Source organism: Tinamus guttatus, unplaced genomic scaffold, assembly GCF_059628265.1.
Source record: "Tinamus guttatus ecotype Peru unplaced genomic scaffold, ASM5962826v1 Tinamus_guttatus_pri_ptg000476l, whole genome shotgun sequence".
In the NCBI taxonomy this organism is placed as follows: Eukaryota; Metazoa; Chordata; class Aves; order Tinamiformes; family Tinamidae; genus Tinamus; species Tinamus guttatus.
In genome coordinates, this window is record NW_028289010.1 from 158,724 (window position 1) to 181,323 (window position 22,600).

The 22,600-nt window shown below is 42.0% G+C and overlaps 1 protein-coding gene across 1 annotated transcript in view; it reads right to left on the bottom strand.

The window, feature by feature from the left end:
* Positions 1–4,234: 4,234 nt before the first annotated feature.
* The window catches only part of GALNTL6 (polypeptide N-acetylgalactosaminyltransferase like 6), a 389,307-nt gene continuing 370,941 nt past the window's right edge, over positions 4,235–22,600 (bottom strand). The window contains exons 10-12 of the mRNA XM_088533045.1: positions 19,118–19,234; positions 11,287–11,436; positions 4,235–5,309 (exon numbers count right to left, since the gene is read on the bottom strand). Coding sequence (XP_088389171.1) covers positions 5,142–5,309; positions 11,287–11,436; positions 19,118–19,234 — 435 coding nt within the window. The 3' untranslated portion in view covers positions 4,235–5,141. The remainder of the gene's footprint in view (positions 5,310–11,286; positions 11,437–19,117; positions 19,235–22,600) is intronic.

The window sequence follows — 22,600 nt, forward strand, 5'->3', positions numbered from 1 at the left end:
CACCAATTGCTATGCCAAACAGCAGCGTGTTATTCTCAGATGTCCTACATCAGTGGATAATACCACTGAGATTAATGATAGGCTGGAAGGAAACAGGGCCATCACAAAGAGCAAATGTAGCCTCCTGAACGGTCGGAAATGTGTAATGTTTTTCAATTCATTTCTAGCTAAACCTTGGCTTTGTTTGCTTGTTTGGTTGTTTTACATGCACTTGCTAGATAGCTCTAAGAGGTTTTTCTCTATTTAGAATGTCTCCAGTCCAGTGCATTCAGAATTATAACAAGGAAATATCAGATTACAGTAGACCTCATTACATATTTACGTATTACATATGGTTAAAAAGGCTGTCAGCAACACCTTCAGTAAAATCTGAATTTGTTTTTGACTAGAAATAGGAATAGAAAGCACTACAGACTGCAGATTGTCCAAGCTATGTTATTCAGTCACTGCATTTTTTCCAGGCAATGGTTAGTATTTTTGAACAAGTCTTGTAAAATCTCTTAGCACACAGAAGTAATAACCTGGTATTTTCTTGATTCTGCTTAGGTACTTTTTGGCTTGTACCAAATGTAATCATTAAAAGTTATTTCAAAACCTCCTTTCAAGATAGGATAAGATCCTCAAAAAGTTATGAAAAATCATTCTGGGATTCTTGTGCTCTTTGCAAAAGGATGTATGCAAGAGACTTGGCAGGGAGTTAGACAAATTCACGCACTTTATATGACTAACAGCAGCTACAAAAGGCTTATTTCTGATCAGCCTTTGGCTTACAGGGTTTTGGAAGGCTTTGCCTAGCCACCTCGAGGCATTCAGTAAATATTTCCATCTTCATATTCTTTAAAGAGGCCCAAAACATCAAATTCATTCGGTCAAGCTATTTATGCACCTTTCTTTTCTGGTCCTCTGCGGCATCTGATTTTCCCGAGGTCATTGAGACACTGATGCCTGGTGAATTGACAGTAATCAAAGGCTGTTAAGCGCTCGTCAGCTTCTTTGCAAGCCTTGTCTGTCTTTACCATGAAGAAGGCTTCAGTTCAGCAGCTACAGACCACATATCCATAAACTGGTAACGAATAAGAATGCATTATATCACTAAGACAGCCATAATGTTACAGAAACATTTATTCTGAAACAACCTCATTTTTTTTCTGAAATAAAATCATGGCTAATGAAAAGCAAAATTATTTTCATGGCTGCAACATGACTGCTCTCCAGCATGTCTCTGAAATGCTGCTTTTCCCAACCCATCCTTCTCTCCTACAACTCCCTGGCCCTAAAGCTTCTCCTTAATTTAGCTTTTGCAATATTTGCAAGGGAATATATATATATATATGACTTCAGAGTTTTAGCTGTACTTGGTGTTTTTGTTATGTATTTGTAGCTGTTATCTCCCACTGTATTAGTTTTCAGACCACAAAAAAAGTGAAATAACCTTAAATTGGAAAAAGTTAAGGGTAGGTGCTGATGAACCCTTAATTAAGATATAAAAATCTTGTTTAGAGGCACGTGGATTAAAGCCCTGTCAGCTGTAAAATAATTTATTGAAAGACAGAGGAAGGTCAGTCAGCTGGGACTGGCTGTTACAGCTACACTGAAACTACAGTTTTCATCAGTTTATGCTACCTGAGGATTGACTTAACACATATTCAGAACTATCTTTTATTCTGAAAAGTTTCTATAAAGATATAGTCTACCCTTTTAGAAAAATGCATGTTGAAGCTAACTTCTCCTGGTTAAATATGAGAATTATCTTGTCTATCCTAACTTTTGAGTTGTGCAGATGTTTTCTGGGTGGGAAAGGTAGGAGTGTAGAAAGCCTTGAAGACATCCTAAATCTTAAATTAGTCATGAAATGCTGTTATCAGTGGAAAGCTTTGGAGAATACCCAAGACAGAATTTAATTTAGAGGTAGGGATGATCATATATTATTAATAAAACTTTCTGTTGAAGGAGTCCTGTGCTTAGCAAGTCATAACCATTTCGAGATCTTTGTCCCTAGGCTACAACCTACCTAGAGTAGGAGGATTATAGCTGTCTGCAATGAAGCTCCACACTACAATTTCTGTCTTTTTTTAAAAAAGAAATCTACTTAAGCTGAAAATAGTGAGATAACGGTCTTCACTTGTAGGCTAATTAGTCCTATCTAGATAATGCTGGTTTTTTCTGTGTAGTTCTAATGATACTGTATCAGCCCACTAAGGGGAAACAAGCCTCTCTTCTGCATCTACCTTCTTCCACTGATACACACACACACATTTTATATATATGTACACATACACACATGTAACAGTGGAAGATGATATACATGTATGTATGTATGTATGTATGCGTGCGTGTTTCTCCTGTGGCAGGTTCTTATTAAATGTTTCTCAACATCTAACCCTTCATTCAAGCCTTGTATTTCCAGACTGATCAAAAGTTGTTCATAGTTGACACACGACAAGCTTTAAAATATTTACCTTATATTTTGCCCATAAAAACTGAAAACAATATTATTCAGAATACATTTTCAAAAGACCTGAATATCAGTAATGTGGACTGCTTAGTGATAAATTACAAACTTTCTAAAGACTGCTAGAGCTTACAATTAGCGTCCAACTATGAGTAATGGGAAAGTTTCCTTAGGCAGTGCAAGATTTTGTGCAAAATTACTCAACGGGGGGTGTAAAAGGCTTAGAATATCTTTGCCCCAACAGCATCTAATTTCCATTAGACAATTCAAAACCAGACCACCGAGATGCAGTCAGACACCGAGTGATATTGCTCTTCCAGTCTGTGCACGATATAAATTACTGAGCTGGTTTAGTGGTTCTCCTTGCCTCTCAGCAAATTTCAGGCGTACAGTGTTGCTCCCAGGACTTTGACAGTTTGGGGCCAGTTTCAATCTGCTGCTCTCATTTACATTTCAGGCACCCATTTTCTTCTTCTTCCAGACACTCTTTCCTCACATTCAGGCTGCACATAAAAGATGCTACAAGCACTGCACCTGGGAAGACTGACAGCCTGCAGTTCCCAGTCTGCTTCTCTGTGCTGATAGCTAAATAAATCTGAAATATCCCTATACGAAAGTCTTGCTGCTTCCATTCTTCAGTGCACTATATCTTTACTTAAACAATACCTAAAAAAATTGATCTATTTTGAATTCATAAAATGAGCAGTCTAACACCATCGACATATTTCTTTTTGATTATTTGAAATATCTCATCACTAACTCGCAGCAACTGCTCAACGTACGGATGCATTTCGCCGTTTTCCAAGTGCACGCATCCTGCATCCTTCAAGATCTCATTCATCTCCTGAAAAGTTCCTAAGCCATAAAATTTAGGGTCTTACTCTGCACCTACAAGACGCTGCCATAAAACAGCACGTGGTTATTGGTACTAGAACCATCTGGAGGAGATCGATGCTCTCTGTGTATCAACATGGCTTAAGGAGTAATAAACAAAAATCACCCTACTGTCTCCAAACAGGGTAGTTTACACATCAGTGTTTGATTCATCAGCAAAAACAGGAATCAGAATAAATGACTTAATTATCTACGATGTTTTTGAAACCTGGAAACACTATTACAGCCATCTCTTACAGCATGTGATCTGTCCACATTCATGGTACTTTTTCCTTAAGTTCATGCTTCAAGTAAAAACAGGCCACATACTTACAAGATATCAATTTATATGTGCTCTGAACTTGAGAAATCCCAAACCTGTCAATTATGTTCCACACATCAGTATTAAATAAAAGAACCACAGGGCTCTCAAGTAAGTTTTAGACCACACGTTACCTTCCTCCTTCTCATGGCAGTAACGTGATGGGTCCGAGGGGCACCATGTGCCTTTGCAATCATTTGTATGACCAAGTTCTCTCTGCACCTGAATTGTGTATGTGCCTGTGTGTTGTGTATTGTGTGCAAAGGCCCCCAAATGGCATAATATTTAACCTGTTTGCACTTCTCTTTTCTTGCACCATGGAATTTACAATACCATTAACGCAATAATTCTGGACATTTGTGTGATTTCTATCATGGATTTCGTTAACAGCTCTGAGAACCCTCAGCCAGTTTCATGTAAAGTTTCCCTTTGTTGCTAGCTGTTAAAATATGGTAAGATCTCTGCAAGATCTTTTAAAATGCATTGCAAGGAGTCAACATGTTTTTAGCTGATGACAGTGTACCAATGTTAATTTGACTAATGTAGTTCATCATGCAGTATAGGATTATTTTCTTATCCTCATGATATTTTGTCAGACTTTGTTCAATTCAATTTAAATTTTGGTGAAGATCCTACCTTAAGAAAAGATAGCTAGTCCGCAAACCTTTCATTATGCTGAAGTTGCTGATGTTGCATTTACCAATGAAAAAAAAATCTCACTTGGTGGAACGGTAGGATTTGAATCACTTTTGGACACTTTTTGCACCATGCACAGCAATTTGATTGCTTTACTTTCTTTCTTTCTTTTTTTTTTGACTGAGGAGGAGAAATGGGAGGTCAAGGCTTTACAGTTTCTGTCATGCTTCACTACAGTGTAATTCTAGACCCTAAGATTTCTACCATTCCTATTTTGGTAATGAATGGAATGTAAAAGGGAGGTATTTAAAATTAATTGCAGCAGTTCTGAGGGTTAAACCTGCTTAACCCAACCTTTTATTTAGAGAGTGTCAACAGAGCATATATCTTGTCTGGGGAGTGCTGAGGCATCGTTATTCTTCCACCAGCACATTTAGTTCTAAAACCTGGGATTTCTTCAGGTTCCCGTAGCACACAACATACCCATCCCAAATTATAACGTCTGTTCTGAGCTACTCACTACAGCAGGATTTGACCTGAGAAACTCTAGAGTTTTGTTTTACTTTATTAACTTGGAGTATTTTTAAACAGTTTTTAAACAAAGTTTTCCCTCGACCAGCAAGGGAATTTTCAGCCTGAAGTTCTCAGCAGCATCCGGTGAGGCTCCCAGCCAAGTTCTTCAGATACTTGTACATGTACATCCGCAAGGACAGCCTGCTGGCTTTTGCCGTGGCATTTTCTTAATCCTCAGAACAGATTTCCTGGATCTAGGAAATTTAATTCCTGACTCCTTTGACCCAGATGCTGGCAAAAATGTAGTCTGCAGTCTGTACGTAGTTGGCTTCTTCATTTTTTTTTCTAGGAACTGGCTTTGCTGTTAAATTTTTCTAAAACAGTCATATTAATATGTTCGAACATCCACTGTTGAGTTTCAGATAAAGGATCACATCTGTTCATGAAAATCTTCTTCTCAGCTGGGTTGCAATCTATGCAGCTGTTGCTTACCGGATGGAACAAAGTTTTGTCCTACAGGAATGAGAAAAAAAGAGATAGAATGAGGTAGTAAATGCCAAGTAATTGGGAGTGTTCTCATTTTACAGAACACGCATTAACACAGCACTAGCTGAGGTGATTTTGTATTGTCTGTGTGCTAACCTTGTGTAATGAACAGATATTATTTGGGAGCTGCAGAGAATGGAATGATCATTCTTGGATTATTATCCCCTCAGAAAATTAGGGATTCAAGCAAGTGAGAAGACATCCTTTGGTCTTTAGCTAACAACCACAGAATGTAATGAGAAAAATAGATGTCATTTAAAAATCTTTGCATATCACGTTAACTCCCTGTTTAAAACCACTGCAAAGCTTTTTGTTTGGATCTGTTTTTTGACATTTTCTACAGTGCTTCTGTAGGAATATTAACTGATGTGCTATGATGAATGGTCAGACACAGGACTGGTGATCTCAGTTCCCACCTCATAAAATGCAGACTTCTTCTATGACCTTGATAAGACAAGCTGCTGAAATGCTCTATCCCCCTCGTAAGTAGTAAATCATAACACTGTGAAAATCAGTATTTATTAAGCTGCTTTATAAAATGCTGTTTATTATTATTATTATTTACTAATCATATATCACAAAATTGGAATGCATTGTAAATAGTCTGACTGTGAATCACTGGTGAAGCAGAAACTACCCCGATGGACGACGGGTATTTGTGGATTTGATAGTTCCAGCGTATTTAGTTCACGTAGGCAAGTGGCTGAGGGAGACAGATGTGGGAGTGATTAGGTGGTTTGAAAGTTTCCAGGGACTATGAAATGCATTTATTATATCTGCTGAAATAACATTTCAGATTACTTCCAGTAAGCACACCCAGGCTTTTCTGCTCTGTGCCAAATGTGCCCTGCCAGTATTTTAATACTAATCCAGGACGCGCCTGCTTGCCCTATCACAGTTTGGGAGAGAAGAAAGAATGCTACTTGTCAAACCATGATTAATTAAAAACTTCAAGAAACAATGTACAGGAACTCCTCTCTAGCTAAAAATACCCATGTTCACAAAAGGAGTATGAAGGCAACCCCAAATATAACAGCATAAACAAACAGTAGCAATTTAAAAAAACTTGGAAAAGAAAGTTTGGAAATTTTATATATGTACTTTATTTTGCAAAAGATTAAATTGATTGATTTGGGGAGTGCAGAACACTGGTAATGTATAATACCCTTTTTTAAGTTTTAGCATATGCAACAGCAAGCAAAATCTAAAACATAACATTGCATCCTGGCCACGGGTGAGTCTTTCGCAAACCCTGGTTCCAACAGCTCTTCTTCCCCAAATCAGCAGCTCACGGCACAAAACAGTGAGTGTGAGGGCTGCCATCACGGATGGCTACACCAACCCGACGGGATTTGTTTGGATCAGCAGGGTGCAGGCTCCGAGTTTTGCCCCGGAGCGCACGGGAGGGTTAGAGGTGCAAGGATGGGCTCCCTGCACCCTGCACCGGGCGCTGCCGTGTCCTCACCAGCACGTGCTCCGGCGGGAGCTCCTGACCATCCAAAGGGTGGCGTGGATAAAAGCTGCCCTGTCGGCAGCTGGACGCCTCTCCCTGTCACCCTGTGGGAAACGGAGGGGGACTGCACAAAGCTGGGAGCTTCGGTGACAGCTCCAGAGCCGCCCCGGCGCTGCGGGGCCCGCGGGGGCAACATCTGCTGCGTTTCCTCGTGGAACAGACGGGGTTGAGGCTCGGGCAGGCTTCACTATTTGTGCTGTTCGGAGGCTGCAACAGGAGAAGCCTCAGCTCCAAAAGCGTGTTATGAAAAACGCTCCAGCCTTCCCAAGGAAAGCCTGCGCTCTTTGTTCTCCCACAAACATCCAGGGATGGGATTTCTGAATGAAGCAGTGTTGGAGCTCTCTCTCAGAAAGCGTGGCTTTTAGGAGACACAAGGGTCTTTTTAGAAGAGGGTCAGAGTTGGCACTTCGGAAAAACTTCTGGATGACTTAGCTATATATAAAGGCATATTAATTTATCATCTCAAGCTTACACTGACCTAAGGTCAACGCCTGCTGTTCTCACAGAATTCAGCGGAAGGGCTTTGAGCCTGTAACAGTTGTACGCGTGCCAGGGAAGATCTTTCCAAGAGAAATACAGAAATCCCTCTTTACATCAATATTGAAAAGCCACAAGAAATCCTTTGGAGACTTTTGTATCATCTGAAAACAGCAAAGTGATTCCTTTTTCCTTTTACATGAGGGCAAGGCATTATGTCATTTGTAGAAGGAGAAACTTCTCGTAAGATAAGAGGCCTCGGCAGTTCAGGGGGTTGGTAATGAGGCACGGAGCCTTTCGCAGCGCCGGGGTCACCGCCGTAACCACGGCCAAGGTCAGCAGCAACTGGAAGTCATTATCGGCTGGTGGCTGCGCTCGTTTATCTCAAATTAGTTGCTTGCCCCAGCGCAGTTTCTGCAGGACAGATGTCCCTATGATAAAAGCCACTATCACAATGACACGTCTTCGGTTTCTGAGGAAATAATCTATGAACCGACTGCGTGAGGAGTGAACTTGCTCTCAGAGCGTGTCCCCGCGCTGCTCTGCGCACAGTGAACTTCAGGTTCTGACGCTATCAGCCCAGCATCCATCATAACCACTACGTGCAGGGCACGATTATAGTATAATGAAATTGATTTTGCACAATTTTTTTTAAAGACACACTAAATCAGCTCTTTCTTGATACTCGCAGCAATCCTACCAATAGCACTAATGGGACTAGAGCACATAAATTGAATCACACTTTATCAGAACCGGTGTATTACCTATCAGCTCGGAGCGATGCTAAATTGAAAACTGGAAGCATATTCCTGCACTGGGAGGAACAGCAAATTGGAGACACCGTTAATCTTTGGCTCTGGCAGGCTTAGGAATCACACAGAGTCAAGGAAACCCCTTTTAGGCTGGGAAGCCATTATTCTCCCAAATATCTACTTATTTCCAGTTATTTACCTTTATCTATATAATCTCTCACATTGCTCCCATCATTGATGTCAATATTTTTGCCCAGTATTAAACTCACTTTCTTCTCTTTCCTGCCCACAGTAGTACTTGGATTCATTCCACTTCATCAGTTCTTACAAAACTTTCTTGAAGTTATATGTGGCTGCTTTATTATAGACTGATATTTTGGATTGGTTAATTAATATCATAGAGTTACTAGAACTTTCAAATGTAGTTTAAGATTCAGCTGTGTCTCAGCCACAATATATGATTAGCAGCATGGGAATACGGGTTTATTTTTTTTTTTTGGTTTCACTTGCTATATCTACAACAGCACATAGTGTGGCACAACAAAAGTACATGTGTTAAGTGAAACGGCTAGTGCTGGCAACTTGATGTCCACAGCTTTGGACTAAGTCTAGTGCTGAGGCTGTGTGTTTATTAGTGATAAATTCTTTTGGTTTAGTTCATTTGAAAAGAATCCAGTTTACGTGCTCTGAGATGGCGTTTCAATGGGAAATGCAGTGCACAAAGTGGGGATGAGCTGAATTTTTTTTCAGAAGGGCACTTCTCACCCATTATTGTATTTTCTTTGCCAGTAAAATATTTTAAATGTTTTTATTTGCCAGCATCCAAATACAGGATATTAGTGTTTATATACTATAAAAATATGGAACTTTAAAGCAGCATCTGACCTAAAGCTGCATTTGCAACACTTTGTAATCAGTTCATAGGCCTAACTTCTTTTTACTAGTAGCTTAAGAATGCGAATGTTCACAAAAAGACACTGATCCATAAAAGAACGAAAAGCTCTTATCTTCTAGTGTTATAGGAACGCTATGACAGCATGGCAAAAACTGCTTTACATTAAGCATCTTACAAGATTAGTGACAAACAAAATTGTTTTTTGTAAAACACAGAGAAAATTATTGGTGAGATGGGTATGCGATTAAAAAGCTATGACTTCTGTAAATAATGCAGAGAAGAGAACAGCTGCTGGCCTGCTCTTGGCTGTTATTACTTTTTTTTTAAGAAGCATTTCTTGCTTAACCACAGACTATTATTCTTATTTATTTAGGGTGTAATTTTAATGGCGTGCCAAGCTAGAAAGGCCTCTAGTATAGATGCAGTTAAGCCATCATAAGCATCCTTTTTTTTATATATACAATTTATTTCTGTTTGGGAAACAGCATAAATCCTGCCAGCAAGATGCTCTCAAAATTAGATAAGGATTGCACCATGGGGATTTTGTTGGTATAGCTGTGCCACCAAGAATCTCTAATGTGAACTTGCCCTGTATCTGAAGAAATGAACTATGTGAAGCAATCAAAAGCTACTTTATGTGCAGCCTAACTAAAACTGAGCCTGAAGGGAAAAAAAGAAAAAAAAAAAAAAAAAAAAAAGCATCCACAATCTTAATTCTAATACAGTTTCTTAGTTGAAGTTTTATAGATGAACAGTAAATGTTCATGCAAACTAATCAGGTTGCTGTCAGATTTAAATTACAGTTAGGACTGTGTCAGTATTTCCATCTTAAGAAAAAGGAAAGAAAACGGGAAAAAAAAAAAAAAAGGGTTTCTTCCTGAGATGTAAACACCTGCCTGGCACTGAGAATTTTTATATGAGCCTCCTAAGCCTTCTGGGTAATGAAAACTGAAGCTGTGCAGAGAATTTAACAGAACTCACACTGTGTGTTTTTTCCAAATGTCAGCATTCCTTTGGTGTCTGCTGTGTCCTGTGCTCACCAAAGGTGATGAGCCATGTGGAGGGCAGTGCAAGATGTGCACTTGGTCCTATGAACCTGCTGCAGGAGGCACCAGTGACGTGCTGGAGCTATGAGAGCAACTTTCGTGCAGCCTGGGTAGGCACCAAGATAGACTGGAGGGGTTCTGAAGCAAGGAAGTGTATTTATGGCATTATAAAGCCAGATATGTAGCAACAGAGCCACAGCAATTTATGTCCTATAAATATCTCTCCCATACATTCTAGCTGTATTACAGGTAGTACTTCAGATTCAAGGGATTCCATTTTTTGGAAAATCTTGTGATGCATCTCCAATTGCAATAAAAATACTATAAAAAGGCACAAACTATTACTAAGCACTCAAAAAAAAGTGCAAAGGCAAAACTATTTTTAATGATTATGAATTAGTTTGCTACTATATATCATCCAAAACTGTAATTTTGCCACACAAGCCTCAACAGTGTTTTCTAGTTTTAAATTTTTTTGTGTGACACTTTTTTTGAGGGCCTAATTACCAGCTTGTACTTTTTTACTGTATTTATATAATACAGAGTTTAATAATGGAATGGAATGGGACAACTTGCTGGTTAACCTGTTTTTTTTTTTTTTAAATGAATCTTGGTAGCATCACTAGGGCTTCTTTACCCTAAATGAAGCTCTGACAGTTTTCAGCTTAACCTCATGTTTTCAGTGATTTATAAAAAAAGGCTGAAACTTAGCAGATCAGCGTAGTCTTACTTTAGTCTCTTGGCAAAGTAGTGCTTATTCTTAATTTATAAACTCCCACCTTCTGTGGGCTTTCAGCAGTGTTTTTAATGTTGGTTTGAGGCTTTTAATGTTGGTTTGGGGTTTTTTTTTTTTTGAGAGAGAGATTTCTCTAGCAATTTTAATCTTTAAAATGTAGTAAAATAATAATACTTAACTCATGAGCAGCCTTTCTTGCTGCTGTCAGATTGGATGAAAATACTTCCAGGAGTGCTTCTGTTAAAATGACACGTGTGTCTTGAAGTGCCAGAACGGTAAAACATCTTTCAGGGAATAGATCCAGCACAGACACCCTCTGTGCTGGATCAGATCCATATTCATCTAACTTTGACCTACATAGCTGAATGTTCAAAAGGAACATTAGAAATTATCACAAAACTAAATTGGAGTAAGACAGTGGATTTTAAAACAGAACTTCTCTACTGGGAAAACACAAGTCCTGCTAAACTGAATATAGGTTCAAGATAGTCTGAATTTCTGGAAATGACTCAGAATGACTCCAACCTTCCTATAGCTCCAGTGCTGGTTTCCCTTCATCCCGTGACAGTCATAGAGTGTGACAGGGCTACTGTGCGAAATGGCATCGAAGCAGAATTTCCTGGTGTGAAGGGGCTCCCCGGGGCGGATGTCCTCTCTCCAACCAAAGGTGAACAGCTAGAAAAGCGAGCAGGCAAGATAGCAATATATTAGTAATAATAATAACACATTGAAAAACATACACCTAGCCTGATGCATGTTTCCCTGCTCTGGACATCACAGACATTGATTGAATGAGATACTACATGTGCATAATTCGGTGATCCCAACTGCCTTAATTGAATTTAGAAATCATTAATGGCAACATGGAATATATCCCAAGAAGGCACAATCAGCAGTTTATGGCAGGGAAGAAAAAAATCTCTGGTGACAGAGGAGAGAGCAGAGGAAGTGTGCCGTAGGATTAAAACCTTAGGTTACCCCATTAAAGAAGCACTCACATGTCCTGGAACTACGACTACTTGGCATTCAGGGGGCCTCTCTGTCAGCCTCATCTGCTGACGTTGCCCTAACTTCCATTTGGGTCTCAAGAAGTTGCCTAGCGAGAGCTTTCCGTTGCAGCGTTCTCCCATTTTTCCATGTTTAATCAAGTTTCCTCTGTTTACCTGAGACACCCTTAGCATGCCCTCTCTCTGCTCTGTTTTCCAAAACATCACATGATGAACGATCTTCATCTCCTTCTTGGGAAGCCTTGGTGAAGCCCCTTTTCTTCCCGGAGGCTCACGGTTAATAGAAGAATCCTTCTCAATCAGACACCAGCTGTCTGAAATTACGCCGTGACACTGCAGGCTTTCAGTCATACGATGAAGGTGACAGGCCTGACAGCACCCAATTTAAGGATGCAGCATGCATTTTCCTTTCTTATGGCCCAATCAGCGCAGAAAACGGGCTGCAGCTTATCAATTGCTACCTAGAAGCTCTGCTGAGAGCTGCAAGGGCTTTTCCTCTTTCCTCCTTTGTGTGAGTGCTATTCTTTGGCTCTCTGACTCGTGATTTTCCACAGCACAGAGGGAAAGCATCGAGAGAGCCGAGCTCTCTTTAGACGAGCAGAGTTGGCTCGTGGAAATCGTTTGGCCATGACAGGTCATGTGGGAGTCCAGGCGGGCTCATTATCCCAGAAAGAAGCTCCATGTGCTGCGTTTCCCCTGCATCCGGCACCGCAGCCATCTCACTGAAAAGGCAGCTTCTGTGCGTAGATACCAGCCTGCAGTGCGTACATTTCCTGATAGAGCCAATATATGTAAATCCAAACCAAAACCGTCGAGCTCGGTGTCTGATCCTGAGTACTTCTGTTATGGCTCCAGATTTCAACCCCTTCATTCAGATTGCTGTCTTCTTTTTGTGGTCTTTCTAAAATATATGTCTTTTAAAATGAGGGATCCTCAATGTTTGACCACCCCCCAAACGCTGCATTTGAGAAGCATTATTGCTTCCCTTGGCCCGCAGGCACAGAATATGAGCGTACATCCAAACATTTGTCTTTTGTGTTGTATGTCTCATCATAAGCTCTTGTACTCCCTGTTAGCTGCTGTCATTCCCTATTTGCTTCTATATTATAGGTTTTCTAGTCTGCATTTTCCTGGTCCACCCCTATGTCCTGCTTATTACGTCCTTCCTCCAGAAGGCATTTTATACTCATCTGCAGTAAAGTGATTGCATTTCACAGATTTAACTTCATTTTCAAGCCAATTCCTGTGTTTGAAAGGCTATGTCTTCCTCTACTTTTCTCTGTGCTTCACAGAAGCAGTGTCACGGACTCTCTGCAAAGATACTTTGCCCTGTCACAAGCCAGTGAGAAGTAAGACTTGATACAGCAAAAAGCAACAATGCTGCTGCTTTAGAGAAAGAGACACCTGGAATGGTTTTCTGTTAAGGGAAGAAGCAGAATAAGTCATTTCTTTTCTCCCACCCTTTACTATTCCACACAACGAGTAACAAACTTAGGGGGCTCCAAACAACGAGCAGCAAATATCAGGAGAAATTTGAGCATACACCTTTCCAGTGGACCTTTCTCACTGCTCAAGGCCTACAGCTGCACTGAATGCATCAGTATGCTCAAATACACCCAAGCTAACTTTTAAACCAGATCATATTGATGTAGTGTGTCCCTCCCCTGTGACTGCCAGGGAAGTGTTTTGTGAAAGCCAAGAATCTCGTCTTGGTAACACAGAGAATTTTTTATTCCTTCCATGGGAAAACAGAGAAGGGGAAGAGTCTGTCTAGCACTAGATCTCAACCTTTAGACTAGCACAGACTTCCTCCTTCCCAGCCTGCTGTTTTGTAATAAATAAATAAATCTTGTTTTTAAAGCAACAGGTTCATCTCCTCCCTGCTGACACTATTATAAAATCAACCTTGCTGGGGCATAATCTCAGCTATAAGACTAGGGAGAAGAGAAAATAAAAGACTGGGCAAAGGGTGACACTTCTCTACACCCCAACTAACACTAAAATATTAGAGATTATGTTCAGGGGCCTTTTGGTCCTTCCAATCTCATCATCTGTGGCATCTCCTCCATTACACAATAAATTCTGCCACTTAGTTTACCGCTAACACTGACCAATAAAACCACTGTCTTTCCTCTGCACAACTTGTAACAACACTTCATGCTATTAGTTGTAGCCCCAGGTACATAATGCTCCAATTCGTCACCTGTCTCTCACTTTGGATGTTTTTGCTCCTTTGATCTGAGCTGTTATAAACCACCTGAGTCTGATTTTATGAGACTGAGAAATGGGTGAACCCCAGTGCACTCCACTCACAACTATCTCTTGGCTGATGTGAAACAAGGCTGCACGTACGTTTCTGAGCACATGGGAGCAAATGGCAGGCTACTTCCCTCACTTATCATCTCCAGGGCTGCGATTTGCTCCGCTCGGTGCCGAGGCCACGTAACTCCCTCCATCCTTCTTGCTCACCAGGCGCTCGCTCCTCCGCCTCCATCTCCGCTGCTATCGCAGCACCAACAGCCACAAGGCCCCGTCCTCCGCACCAGCAACCAAGCAACCCCTCGACCTTCATGTTGTAGCTCTGAGGAGGCCAAGTCCTGTTACACAGTAACTTGGAAAAATACAGCTTTCCAGCTGCCTCATCTTTTTTAAAGAAAGGAGCTGAACTTGCAGCTGGCACTGGGCCTGAAAAATGATCATGTGAAACAGCTATTGGTTTGGAGCTCTCCACAGGACAAAGACCTTTTTGATACCATTTCCAGCCTGATGACATGGTTTGGTCACTAGCTGTCCGGCTGGCAGCTCGTGCAGCGTTAGACCACAGCACTGCATGCAGCAGGCAACGTGTGCCCTGTGCTAAGAGGAAACACCACATTTCACAGCTAGGCTCTTGCATTGCATTTCCAAGCACAGAAGAAAGCTGGGCAGGCTGCACAGTTACCTACCGGGCTGCGTTACAGATGACACATCACGAGCCCCTAAGCAAGGGGAGGGACTTGGCAGGACAGAGTAGATGCCTGTCATTTTACTTTACTCAGTCCAGCAGAACCTTATTTTTCTCTAAAATCAGAATATATCGAGATATGGAAAACCTGCCTGGATGTGATCTTGTGCAATGTGCTCTAGGTGACCCTGCCTGAGCAGGGGGGTTGGACTGGATGATCTCCAGAGCTCCCTGAGTCTGTAATTTAGATTTTGGAAGACAGACATGGAAAGAAGACTGAGCTGTGCTACCTGCCCCTTTGTTTTTTCACTCGTTTTTAATTGTGGGGAAGTTTCCAGAAGCTACAGCAACCTTCACGCTCCATTCTGATCTTTCACCTGCCCATCAGAAATGGCAAAACCAGCCCAACAACATTCTGCCTGCTTGAAAAGCGCCTGCACCTTTTACAACCCTGGCTCATCCTCGGTGTGCTGTGGGCTGCCAAGCTGTGCCACCCAGCTCGGGGCACCCAGCGCTCCTTTTCTGAACACTTTAACACGACACAAAGCAGTGGCACAAGGGGCTGTGGAAGTTCATACCAGAAGTCACAAGACCAGCTCAGTGTCAATCCACACAATTTAAAAAATTGATACTAAAATACTAATTTTCATTAACAGCGCTGGTTTCTACCAGCATATACAGAAATTAAGCAAGCAACAAATTCAGGAAGATATAAGCGATAAAGAAGAGCTACCAGAGTAGCTCGGGTAGGTCCTTTTTTCCCATTTACAAACACTCTTTAACAAAGATAATTTTCCTGGCTCCCTCTGGTGCAAGCAGAAGATGACATAGTTTTTCATGGTTCTGCAGCACGGTGCAGGTGACATTCCTGACCTGGCAGCCTTTGGGATCGAGTAAGGAGAGCTAGTGGAATTTCTATCAAAATACACCAACCTGAAACCCCTTTTCTTTTTTGAAGTTAGATCAACTATCACCAACATACAGGCAAATTTTGCTGCCCGGGCTGGAAATTAAAGTTTTGCCCACAGGTTCATGAGGAACTGCAGGACATGGCAGTGCTTGGCTATGGCTGGAGCTCAGAGACAGGATCTCAACACAGCTCATACTGGGGACTGAGGGAAATTTCAGGAAAAAAAGGAAAAAAGGAAAAGTGCTTTTTATTCCTAGAAAAAATGACCAACCACTCCGAATCCTGTATTGAAAATGTTTTGCCCTTCTGAAATTAAAATTTTTCTGAATTTATTTTCTGCAGGAAACTTCAAATTTTATGATGGATGAAATATTTTCACATTTTTCACATACCATAATTATGGAGCAGAAATCCTAGTTTCTGCCAGCCCTAATAGCTGAGCTTGTTTCATTCTGAGATTCTGTAACTCTTTCCTTTCATTCTTAGCCAGCACCTTCGACACCTGCACCTTGCACAAACTCACCCTTCAGATCACTGTGTCGCGTATCAGGAGTCTGAACACTTGACTAAATTAATTCTTATTTTGTCTCTAAACCAGACCAGAAACCAAGAGAATATTAAAGCTAAGACTACGCAAATAACAAGTTGCTAGTGCAGTGATGGACACTATACCTCATCCTTATACCGAGAAATCTTTCCTCTACAACTTTTATTCTGTAGATTTGGAAAATAAAGTTCCTTTTTCCTTTTTTTTGGGGGGGGTGGAGGGAGGAAGAGGAAGGGAGAAATGAAATTATATTACCCTAACCTAGGTTTCTTCTAAATATTCTTCAATATTTCCCATGTAATTTTGAGAATTTACATTGTCAGGTGGATAAACTAACAGCACTGTTCCTATCAGTGCAAAGAACAACTTTTTGAATGCAGGGTAAGCTGCAGTGATAGAAACCAAACCAACCAAAAACTAACTCTATTTCACTTTAGCAAAAGAAAACTGCATTGAGGGTGAAATAGTGTAATATACTTAGTGTGTGGAGGGACGACTAAATGATTAAATTTCTCCCGCCCTGTCATACCTGAAAAGCTCCGTTTCTTTCTGATTCTCACGGCTGCCAAGGCCTGGAGCTGCCAATTCACCCACCTGCCTCTGCTGCCTGTTGGTGTTCAGCTTGTCTGGAGCTGCCCTCTGCTGACATCTTCCTCAACTGCACACTGGGAATAACGGCAGGGAAGGAGAGGAACCGCGCAGGGAGCTGGGTGATGCTGTGGTGGAGCTGGGTGATGCTGTGGTGGAGCTGGGTGATGCTGTGTTGAGCTGGGTGATGCTGTGGTGGAGCTGGGTGATGCTGTGGTGGAGCTGGGTGATGCTGTGGTGGAGCTGGGTGATGCTGTGTTGAGCTGGGTGATGCTGTGTTGAGCTGGGTGATGCTGTGTTGAGCTGGGTGATGCTGTGGTGGAGCTGGGTGATGCTGTGTTGAGCTGGGTGATGCTGTGTTGAGCTGGGTGATGCTGTGGTGGAGCTGGGTGATGCTGTGGTGGAGCTGGGTGATGCTGTGGTGGAGCTGGGTGATGCTGTGTTGAGCTGGGTGATGCTGTGTTGAGCTGGGTGATGCTGTGTTGAGCTGGGTGATGCTGTGGTGGAGCTGGGTGATGCTGTGTTGAGCTGGGTGATGCTGTGGTGGAGCTGGGTGATGCTGTGTTGAGCTGGGTGATGCTGTGGTGGAGCTGGGTGATGCTGTGTTGAGCTGGGTGATGCTGTGTTGAGCTGGGTGATGCTGTGGTGGAGCTGGGTGATGTTGTGTTGAGCTGGGTGATGCTGTGGTGGAGCTGGGTGATGCTGTGGTGGAGGACGTTGTGCTGAACACCTCGGCCTGGCCTTGGACAGCCCTTCCCAGGGCACCGGCACCGCTCCGTGCGCAGCCGAGTGGCGCGGGAAGCACCCGCCTCCCCGAGGAGCTGCGGGCTCTGCTCCTTCTCTCCTGGTTTTAACCCCTGTTGTCATTGCTGCAGAACAAGACCCTTGTGTTCCTCATTCCAGATCACAGATCCGCAAACCACAGATCACAGGTTCCTTCCTAAACTGCCTCCCTCTGTTCATCCCTTCCCTTTCCTCCTAAGAACTTCTTCATTCAAGGGATATATATATATATATATATGTATATATATGGTCTCTTTTCCGTCCTGTTTTTTTTTTTTTTCTCTTATCTTTTCATCCTATTTTCTCCTTTCTCTTTCCTCATCTCCGTGATTCTCTGGAATCCCTCTTTTCCTGAGGAGGGTTTGGTTCTCTTTGGATGTGTAGATTCTAAAGCCAGAGACACTGCTGTGATGATCAAGTCTGGACCATACGACTCCCTTCAATCAATTGTTTGAATTACTACATCTTTCATAGACAAAACTTGTTTAAGTTGGGCTAATCTCAGCATCCTGCCAGTGTGTTGTATCTGAGTTAGCTATGTGAGGAAGCCTTCTTTCAGCAATCTTCCTTTTCCCCATGTAGATACCGGTCTTGTGACCCCTCTTTAGCTCTGCAGTGACTTTTGCTTGCACACCTCCCCTTGCACTTCCCAGGATCCACAGAGAATGGTTTCTTGACCCCAACACTTCCAATACCCCTCAGCACTCCTGCTTCCTTAGCTTGTAAGCGCCGTGTGCCACGGATGACAGGTCGGTTTCTCTTCTCAGCATTGTGAATTGTTTCTAATCTGGAGCCCTGCCCTGTGGAAGGCTCTTTCGCTACCACTGCCAGCAAGTGGTCAGGCTGTTCTTTCCTCCTGATTCTCTTTGCTGCGTGTTTGCCAGACCCACAGCCTGGCAGTTGCAATCTCTTTCTATGGCAGTCTCAACCATGGTGAGTACAAATCAGGGCCATTTTATTCCATATTCCCGAGAGCTAATATTTTTCTAACAAACTAACTTAGAAAAATGTTTTGTTTGAGCTTTTAAGCTCCCTTGTCTCTGTGAAACTCTTTCTGGCTTTCACCCTATTTATCTCCCTTATATTTAGTTTACCTATCCACTTAAAATACAGCCACTCAAGATGGTCCTTCTCACCTGTTGATCTCAGTCCTTTATGAGGCCTCTATTTCTGAACCACTCACTGAACTCACTGATATGAAAGGATGAAAGGAGACAACCAGTAGGGCTTTACATGCATAGGTAGTATTAAAAAAAAAAATGCTCTGAAAAATAACAGAACTGAAATCAGTATGTTTTTGTAACAAAACAGGGGAAAATGGGGCACCCAAAGCCTCTTTGAGTTTTACAATCCCTTTTAGAAATTAAAAAGGGCATACAGCACAGGCAAGAGCTGGAATTTCTGAGGTTATGTTACAGATTACTTTGCAAAAGCTAGCGAGGTGAGCAGTGGTTCAAAAATAACGTCTCCACCTTGCTTAGCCTTAGGAAAAGGAGGAAAGCTCGGGAAAGGGTTTAGAAATCTGAAAAGAGAAGCAACAATTTTAGACTGCTTTTCTCTTTTCGTTGTTCAAATACCTGTTCGTGTGACCATGTCCGTTCTGAGCCATCCTTCACACAAATGTCTAGCCTCAGCTCAGTCCCTGTGGCTCCATGTTTACTGTCCACACAGAGATTGGCTGCCACGTTTCGGATCTGCAAAACCAAGCAGCAACATTTCACGTTAAACAGGCTGCAGAATACAGCTTCTAACATTAGGAGTTGTTAAGAATTTAGCTTGCTCTTGTTTTAGTCAGAAATGGAAGGGTTTGAGACTCACCGTAAGTTCAATAAAACTGCTGGGGCTTTTTGCATGGCATAGAGCCACGTCCTGGAGTGAACTTTTTTTTTTTTTTTTTTTTAAACAGCTTTAAAAGCAGCAAAATTTGAAATATTCTGCTCAGCAAATGGAGCATAGCTCTGTAAGAAACACTTCTCACACAAAGAAGCTAAGAGCCAAAAAAGCCTGAAAAGTCCAAAGTTTAGTGTGACGGCTTTTCTTCTCCTATCAGAGCAAGAGAGATCACGTGTGTGAGCAGGAAGCGACTTCTCTTTGAGTTTCTCTCAGACACCGGAGCAGTATTTATCCAAAGGCAGGCACACCCTCTCCTAATGTGTGTTTTTATTTCAACGCGACAATACTGTCGCAGATTAGGTCACAGACCAGTGTGTCGTGCAGAAAATTAACAAGTTTTTAACAAGTTTGCACTGAGACTGTTTCCCCAGGAGGTCTGGTGTGCTGGATGCCTGCTCCACAGTCTGCTCACTCTTCAAAGGGAAATCTCAGCTTGGGCACTAAATGGTGACCATCACTCTTGCCATTTGTGTACCACCACTGCACGAAAATGTAGATGCTGTCACACTTAAACACTGTATACCTTGCAAAAAATAAAGGATGGAAGACTTCTCGGTACAGCACAAAACATTGCAAAAAGCGGCAATCCTCATGCTTGTCAAAGGCATGGGAGAGCTACTGCACTCTTTATTGAAGCTGGTGGATTGGAATCTAGTCTATACATCAATGCTCTAGGACAGACTCAGACAGATGGGCGAGCAACGGGAACTGGATAAAATTAAACAAAAAAAGTCACCTCCAGGAAAGGTGTTATGAAGTGTAGTTTTTCAGCCCGGAAAGAGCAAACTGGGCAGAGTGTGATTACCAATTTGAGCTATTGGCTCCAAGAGCCTTTGAGCCTTCATCACGTCTCGGAGAAGTGTTCTTCTAAAACTAGTGCTAGTAGAGTGCGTTTTTTCTTAATCTGATGCAATCAAAATGCTATAGGTGAGATCAAACACTAGCATTTCCTGTGCAGAACTGGATTTAGAAACCTGCACTGAGGCCCACAGCACAGGGAGCCATGTTAACTGAAAAGGTGATTAAAGGTAATCAGTTCTCAACAACACTGCCTTCATTTTTATATCATCCTGGTAAAAAAAATCAAGAAAAAATGAGGAAAATGCATTTTTATTTTGAAGTCTTATATTAAAAATCTACTGCAAGTACTATTTGTCTGAGTGTTGAATCCCTAGATTTACACCTATAAATAAAGCTTTCTAACCAAATGCAAAATTAAATGCTACTTCAATATCAGTCTCCTCAGTTCTGTTCTCAAAGATATGAACCAACTAAAAGAGAGATGGCTTATAACTACCATTAATATTTGGGATATATTTATGTGACCTATAATTGTAAGATGACAATGAATACACTACACTTGCACTGAATGCTTTATGGCATTAAAGGGCTTTCCTTGATGGCATTGCTCTATCTATCTTCTTCTCGCTCATTTGGGCTATGCAGTAAATTTATCCTGTGCACTTCTGGAAAATATTTTAACTGAAATTATGCTTAGCTTCTTCATTGCTGAAATCTGTTTCCTGTGTTCTTTATTTCCTCTGCTCCTCTCCATGTGTGAAAGGTTTCCTCAAGTTCATTTGCCCTCTGGTTTGTTGCAGCTTACATGTTAACTCATCCTTTTTTTTGTCTTTATTCTTCATTTCAGCTGCCAAAGGGTTGGGTTGGTTTTTTCTCTTTTTCTTCCCCCTCTTTTTTGTAATACAGAAATTTCAGTCAAGTCTGTGCTTTTGTTCTCTGGCATTTGTGTGTGGCCTTGGCAGTCGCTAGAAATTGAACTGAGCCATCAAGCTGTTGCCAGAACCACAGGGAATGTTCTGCTGAGCACCATATTGCCCCTAAATCCTCCAGGATCCTTTCATGTAAGAAGGAAGGAAAGTAGGAGCACAGCAAGGAGAGGGTTTATTTTGATTTATGCATCAATACGTATTTGAACTTCACTGTTGCCAGCCACATGGCACAATGGATTTCTGTTTTTTAGGTTAAGACTTACAACTGGCAAAGAAAAAGCTAGAACTCCTAGTCCACCCACATTTCCAGCATTTGTATTTGTGCAATTGTGGAGACTGGGGCCAAGCAGGAGAAAGGTTTTATCACACATGCAGGCAGGGCACTGAGCTGCTACACACAAAGCGTGTTTGTTCTAGCTAAAAGGCTATCGTGTGCACATGCAGATAAGTGTGTGGGAAAAGCATGTGTTGGAGGAGTTCGTGTGGACTAACCAGGATGATTGGAGGTGACTTGAAAGGCTGGTTTGGAACTAAGCAGCCTGCAAAAGGGCACAGGACACTCTTATCTGCATGTCACATGTAGCTGCCATCCTAACACATCTTGGGACACAAATACTAAGACTCTAGGCCCTATAATCACTATAAAAGCATAAGAGCACAGAGATCATGCCAGACGAAGGACCTTTAGGCTCTTTGCAGTGCTGCAGCCATACCTGGGAGAAAGGCAAGTCAACCACATGAGATTGCTGCTGTTGACTTCCGTGCTTTCTTTAAACAAGGCAGCAAGCCAGAAAGCCACAGGGAAGATAAAACACAGTATTTGGGTTTTGCCCAATCCAGCTAATGCATGTTAACTGCACAGCTTAGTTTCTCTGGGTTGGTCAACCAATGCTAAGAAGACTTTCTGGCAGAACAGGCGAGGCCTCAAGAACGAGGTGGCCGAGTTCTGGTAAGTTCTACCACAGAAGTGCTCTGCTTGACCCAGCACTGACGGCACCGCGCGGCGCTGGCCGCCTCGGGGCACCAGGAGCACAACATCTACTGGAGGGCAGCAGCATCTCCCACCACTGCTCCAGAAAACAATAATGCATATACAAGCATATTGACATCTGCAGGCGTTTTGGAGGAAGTTATACTTGTTGAGTTTTGTTTTGCATTGAGGTTTAGACATTTTGAGAGTTTCTTAACTCCTCTCTCTTCCTCATACTATCCCATCTGTGCCCTGGCTCAGTATGATACTTCTCTTGACTACACCAAGATTCCTCTCCCAGCTCCTCTCATTCACTGTTTCCTTACTCTTTTACCATGTCTAACCTTTCCCCAGGCCTCAGGTGTACACTTGGGTTCCTGCGTCCGATGATTGTTTTTTCTTTCGTTTGCCCATCCATACTGGGTTGATGTTAAATGCTTCCTACAGCTACACAGACATACTGCATT